At 30.4% G+C, this 7,178-nt stretch overlaps 1 protein-coding gene across 1 annotated transcript; it reads right to left on the minus strand.

The window, feature by feature from the left end:
• Nucleotides 1–6,030: 6,030 nt before the first annotated feature.
• LOC146897572 (uncharacterized) lies at nucleotides 6,031–6,411 on the minus strand. The gene has a single exon (XM_085736437.1). It carries the CDS (start codon nucleotides 6,409–6,411, stop codon nucleotides 6,031–6,033), a length of 381 nt encoding a protein of 126 aa, XP_085592563.1.
• Between the last annotated feature and the right edge of the window lie 767 nt (nucleotides 6,412–7,178).

Here is a 7,178-nt window from a genome sequence, read left to right on the forward strand (position 1 = left end):
ATTTCCAATTTCTTCAAAATCCTAGTACTAATCTTATTTAATCCTTTAAATATAAAACATCCTAGTATTGTATATTTCAGACTTGAACAGAACCATAACGTGTTTTCTTCACACCTACTATTTAAGTACTACACTTTATGTGGATAATATTGCACCAAATTTTATATAAATATATGTATCCAGTTAATCTTAAATTCATTTATCGTTTCTTTCATTTCATTTTAGTATGATATTTTCTCTTGAATGGGAAAGTTGAAGGTAATGTTCGATATAAATCTATCAAGAGGACATTCAAGATTTTTTTAACCCTCGCCGACAAGTTGGATGAGTTGAAGACACAACTTAATCAATAGTTTGTTCATGTTGGTGAAAATCAAATCACGTTTTATTTTTTTGTACATGTACCATGCACAGATTTGGGGGATGGTATTGACAAAGGAATTAGTGTTTATCATCCTGAGATCCTTAAGGATGACGGCGATGTAGTATCATGTTTTTCTGGATGATTGAAATAATAAGCTATATCTTTGGGTTCGTTTGCTGAAAGTGTCCAAATTATTAAGAGATTTGGTGTCATATTGTGAAATTTTAAGTTATTTAAGGCAATGTTGCCAATTTATGTAATGTTGAATTTTAATCACTTGTGCACTGTTATTGTAATGTTGAATTGATGTAATGGTATTGAATTATGAATGATGATGTCTTGTTGATTATGAGCGATAATTTTTGTTGGATAATTTATTGCTTGTTGAATGGTGTTTATGATGGGGAGGTGTCTAGACATGCTGATTGTGTCCTAGTTGTGCATTTCAATTTTGCATACTACATTTTTCTCTGTAACTGATACTTAAGACCATCTACAATGGGGAGTCCTTCCCCTATTAAGCACCATTGTAAATAGGCACTCCCTTTGTGACACCAATGAATATGGTGCTTATGAAGGTGGGTGCTTGTATAGGCACCCTCTCTCTCTCCTATTACTCATGGGTCCCACATGTACAATTAATTCTATTTTTTTTTATATATTTATTTATTGTATTATCTTGATATTAAAAAAATGATGTTGCAAGGAATAAAATACATAATGGTCCTCATCCAAATCTTGCCCCGTACCTAGAAAGGAGAACACAAATTCAAGATAGACAAACTCATCTTCAACTTCAACATGATATTGTGGAGCATATTTGACAACATTTTAGGAGTGATAGTCAACAAGATTAGTTGTTATGTGAAATATGCAATTTTTCATCATTCATGTTATATTGTTTTTTTAAGTTTTAACTTTTTCTTGAATTATTAATAAAAATAAAATAAAAATGTTTGTTTTTTTAATAATTTATAATTAAATTATTTCAATATTGTAAAATTATATAATTATGAATAAGTATAGAAATTATTGTTAAAATGTAATGATATAGAGTTATTGCTGGGACCCAATTAATAATTATTTTGAGGTGCTGGGTTGGAGAGATTTGGTGCTTATTACGTATTAATTATAAAACGAATGATGTGTACAGTTGGGACCCATTTAAGCACCCAAATGGGGTGCTGCATTGTGGATGGTCTAACTATTGTTCTTGACAACGACAATTAACTACCATTTATAAAGAGACAATTAACTACTTTTATACAGCAAACCGTAGTTAATTTCTGTTGGAGCCTTGGAGGTATTTTGTGCATAAACGTCATCCAAACCACGTGATAAAAAATCATGTGGTTCAGTTTGGTTCGGTTGAAATTGTGGTATTATTTTTGCGGTTTTTGGTTTGGTTTGGTTTGGGTTGTTAAATAGGCGGATCAAAACTTCATTTTCAAAAAAAAAATAAGGGATCAAAAGTGCATTTAAACCAAATTTATTTCTCCTCTTTTGACAACACAAAGAGTATCAACAAAACATATAAAAATAGTAAAATATTGCATCTCACTTAGACAACAAAATTCCTACTCAATCAATAAACAAACATAAGAAAATTAAGTTAAACTTTCTTTCATGTGGACAAGTTTTATATTCAAGTAATAAAATATTTTGGTAATTTTAAAAATTTACCAACGGATACGAATATCATTACTCCGATTAGTTTAAGTATATATTTATTTTATCCATAAATACTTGTTAAACTACATACAACCTTATAGCCATGATGGATTTTATCCCTAGATAGATGTAGTACATTTCTTTTGTTGTCATCCCTAGCTATGCATGATTATATATTAATTTTTTAGCCAAACTCTATCATAATTTCCGACTTCTCTAAAATGTTGTCACCACAAACAAGTAAAATAGAAACAGAATATGAATAGGACCGTGGAGTAAATGTGCTTGTAAAGTGCTTACGTTATCAAGGGTCCATATCACAGTCCATGTCCTTGCAAAATTGCCCATACCATTCATTTTTGCCTTTTAACATCCACCATCCCCATATCGGTGGTGAACAAGGCACTTGCAGCACACTCTTCAAACAGTGACTCATCATTCTTATAGAGACTTACACATGGGAAATACACCAAAATTGAAAATATACAACTTTTTTGGTGCACCAAAATAAAATCATGTGCAGCTACTTACTTTGTCAAAAAAAAATTTGTCAAATTTTATTTGATCTCTCTTATACATCCTGCATAATGTGTGAAGAGACGTTCATTTTTTTTTTTTTTTTGAGGGAGTGTGAAGAGACGTTCATGCTCTATTATAGAAAAATACATGGGGTCCTATAATCATTTTTTTCAAAGAGAGGGTCCTATAATCATAAAAGACAATATTATTTGAGCTTAACGTGGGTCATCTAAATGGATTTTATGTGCTTTGTATCCAATGGACGGTGGAATAATCTCAATTTCTCAAATGGTAGAATATTGATTCACCCGCTGTATATTGGGTTTTTTAAGAAGAAATACAAGGTAAGATTTAGAAAGACACCTTTAACTTGAGGACTAAAAATATCTAAGCATGTCATCTCTACGAGATCTATATTAATGATACGTTTGATGTTTAACTGCATAACACAATATTTGAACCTATTAAATAATTGAAAATGTTGTTTGTCTGGCAAAAGTTTTTTAAATATGTTGTTTTTTTATCCAGTAGTATAGTAATTAAAAATTCATATTTTTTAAGGTGAATAAATGAGATGTTCGAAGTTCGAACACCGACTTTACATATATAATGTAATGTCTCTATCAATTGAGTTAACCTCAGGAGGACATGTTTTTCAATTTTAACTAATAACTTTTGCGATTTGTGCTAAGAACCGAAGTCAACGTTGCCCCCCTTTTAAATTGTATAGATATTGTTTTGCGTATTTTGTGATCAAATTCATTCATACCAAATAGCATGACTATTAAATTATAGGGGTTTGCTACAATAGACCCACTTATCTTCATGAAGGTCTATTTTAGCATTGTGCACCTTTTACTTTAGACATAAATACCCATGTTTTTGTTTTTTGAGAAAGACAAAAGGAAGGGACAAAGTTGTAATTGCGTTTTAATCATTAATGGTTTTTCTTTCTTTTCTTCTCTCTCTTTCATTAATGGTTTTTCTTTCCTTGCTTCTCTCTCTTTCGGATCCCTTTTGTTCTTCAACAGTTCAACCCTTTTTCCATTCTTTCACTAATGATAACAAATCAAGCATAGAAAAAAATGAAGAACCTTACACTATCTATGTTTCATAGCTTCTTTGTTAAAGGCATTAATCTTTGTTTAGCTCCAAAAAATTGGTAAAACGAAGAAGCTATTCATTCATTCTTCAATCACCATCATACACTTAGATCCATTGATAATGCTCTCCCAGCAATAATCCAAAATCGCCGTCAACCCCAATAATCCGAAATCTGGAATTGTATCTCTTCTCTTCAGTTACTGGTTATTCTTTTCTATATATTTTGTTAATGTTTTGAAAATCTTGTTATGGATTCAATTGGTTTCAATGAATTTTGTCTCTGGTGTGAACTTTGTGACAAGGAATGTTGTTATGAAAAGTACAGTCCATGGAACTTGTAAGAAGAACGGAAAAAGGTTAGCTAGAGAGAGAGGGAGAATGAAAGAGGAAGAAGAAATGAAAGAAAAACCATTAATGATTAAAACGGAATTACAACTTTGTCCCTTCCTTTTGTCTTTCTCAAAAAACAAAAACATGGGTATTTATGTCTAAAGTAAAAGGTGCGCAATGCTAAAATAGACCTTCATAAAAATGAGTGGGTCTATTGTAGCAAACCCCTAAATTATATATATATATATATATATATATATATATATATATATATATATATATATATATATATGTGTGTGTGTGTGTGTGTGTGTGTGTTACAAACCACCCTTTGGTGGTGTCTTTTAACAAGTCACACCTTAAGGTGTGATTTTCACTTTTTAGTTATAACTTTGCTAAAAGACACCTTCATAAAAGTAAGTTGGTGTCTTTTCGCAAATGCTCATAGAGTAACTTGATAAAAGACACCTTCACAAAAGGTGTCTTCTATCATAACCCTATATATATATATATATATATATATATATATATATATATATATATATATATATATATATATATATATATAGGGTTTTGCTACAAGCCACCCTTTGGTGGTGTCTTTTAGCAAGTCACACCTCAAGGTGTGATTTTCACTTTTTAGTTATAACTTTGCTAAAAGACACCTTCATAAAAGTAAATTGGTGTCTTTTCGCAAATGCTCATAGAGTAACTTGCTAAAAGACACCTTCACAAAAGGTGTCTTGTAGCAAAACCCATATATATATATATATATATATATATATATATATATATATATATATATATATATATATATATATATATATGGGGTTTGCTACAATAGACCCACTTATTTTTATGAAGGTCTATTTTAGCATGCAACACCTTTTCACTTGGACACAAATGCCCATGTTTTTGTTTTTTGAGAAAGTTAATACTAAAGGATACAAATGTAATTTCCATTAAAATGTTAGATTTTCTTTTTATTTTTACGAGATCTATACATGTCCACCATTCCCTTTCTTCCTTCTCTTTTGCTATTGCCGCTCACCATGTTCTATGAATTGGTGATGTGTTTCTACTCTGCTTTGCTTCCATTCACTTGAAATCATATGCAAGAATTCTTTTACTGAAGAAGAGGTATTACATTGTGTATCATTGAATTAGATTTTAGCCTTATAAAAAAACAAAAAAGGACGTGACGGGTAAAAGAAAACAACAACAACTCCAGAAGTTTGTTTTAAGATTCAACACATGATTGTCGATACAATTCAATTGAATTAAAATTCAATAAAACAATTATACAACCTCATTTTTCAACACTATATTGGTAGAGGATTGCAAGTGCCACGTGAACAAAAATCTAAACTTCAACAAGAAAGAAAACAAAGGAATGAAAATGCTATCGACCTCAATTTTTTACTCAGCAATAATCAAACTTTTAGGAATAAGAGTAAAAATCCCTCAGGATAGATATTTGTGATATTGAATCATTGTCATTTCCTGGAATTAACGGTGGTTCATTTTTTCTCTGTTTAACCAAAAACATGTTTGGTGAAAAGAAATTGATGCAGGTAACAATTATGTAAATTCAAGAGATTGATGATGAATCATAAACTCAGGTAAAATGGTGAGAGAAGAAGCAAAAGAGAAGGAAGAAAGAGAATAGTGGACCTGCGTAGATCTCGTAAAAATAAAAAGAAAATCTAACATTTTAATGGAAATTACATTTGTACCCTTTAGTATTAACTTTCTCAAAAAACAAAAACATGGGCATTTGTGTCCAAGTGAAAAGGTGCTGCTTGCTAAAATAGACCTTCATGAAAATGAGTGGGTCTATTGTAGCAAACCCCATATATATATATATATATATATATATATATATATATATATATATATATATATATCACAATTACAAAAGAGAATAACTAAGAATAAAATTAGACTTATTTTTCAAACAATTTCAAAGGATCAAAGTTCAATGATGCAATATACATTAAAAATGAAGAGTAAAAACACAAATTCTCACCACCTCATTATGATCATGGGAGTGCTCTATTTCCTCCACAAACAAATCGACTATAAAAGCTAAAAATCCCAATTTCTATTTTCTTGTGCTTCTTTCCATTTACCTTCCCTTTCCACTTGATCTTCTCAAAAAATTCACTCAAATTGATCCACTTGGAAGAACGTTTGCCATTTCCATTTGAAATCATCACTTCATCAAGATTAGAGAACTTTGTGATGATTTGTTTTGATCCACCAAGATGTGGCCATTCCATCATTTGTCTTTCAATTATATGAGAAAGTGTGACAAATTCACATGAGTCATATAATGGACTACCGCAATCCCATATGGGAAATATTAATCTTTCATCTTTCTGATCTTCTATAAAATCCTTAGACGCTATACTACCACTCATCTTGCCACAAGGACAATAATCTACATTATTTTGGTCTTCCACTTCTATAATATGGTGCCAATGCTCTTCTTTGTAACAAATACAAAATAAAATATTTATTTGGGAGATTTAAATCGTAAGATTCTTGACATATCATGTGCATGATGAGGATAATTATCATCCAAGAACCTACATCTAAAAAGGGATTTTTCTATACTAATAATTTGCTCAAGTTTGTCCAAGAAAATGACAGATCCGGTGAATTAAATATTGGGTTAGGACTATAATTAAATAATAACCATTTGCTATAATGCTGTCTCAAATATGTATCATATTTGAACCACACCACCCAAATATGTAGTTAACCTACCATAAGGATACATAATTTGAAAATATCAAATTTTGTTTTATTTTGGACATAGGAGATATACATTTATTTTTTCAAGTTGACAGAAGTTATATTATGAATTTGTTTTATACCATATTAATTAATAAGAGCTTGCTTGTAACCCACATGCATTGTCAAATTTTATGTTAAAATTGACTTTTCTATGATAATTTTCAATATTAGGCCAAATGACTCATCATAATTAAAAATTTGCAACTCATTTGGCTTGGGAGGAGATTGGGAAAATGATAGAAATTAGGGTTTGTTCTTTGTTAACTTGTTGAAACTAATTTCTTGTAACCATTTTGTATCTTTTTGTAAAGAACTCGTTGATAGTGGATGGAGAGATCAATCTCTCCCCTAGAGTAGGTCATTGTTGGACCAAATTGAGTAAACATTT

The sequence above is a fragment of the Medicago sativa genome, chromosome 8 (assembly GCF_051527215.1).
Source record: "Medicago sativa cultivar Bolivia chromosome 8, Bolivia_mono, whole genome shotgun sequence".
In the NCBI taxonomy this organism is placed as follows: Eukaryota; Viridiplantae; Streptophyta; class Magnoliopsida; order Fabales; family Fabaceae; genus Medicago; species Medicago sativa.

What these genes read in the sequence shown, in the direction of transcription:
- LOC146897572 (XM_085736437.1), bottom strand. Translation starts at nt 6,411, where the DNA reads ATGAGTGGTAGTATAGCGTCTAAGGATTTTATAGAAGATCAGAAAGAT.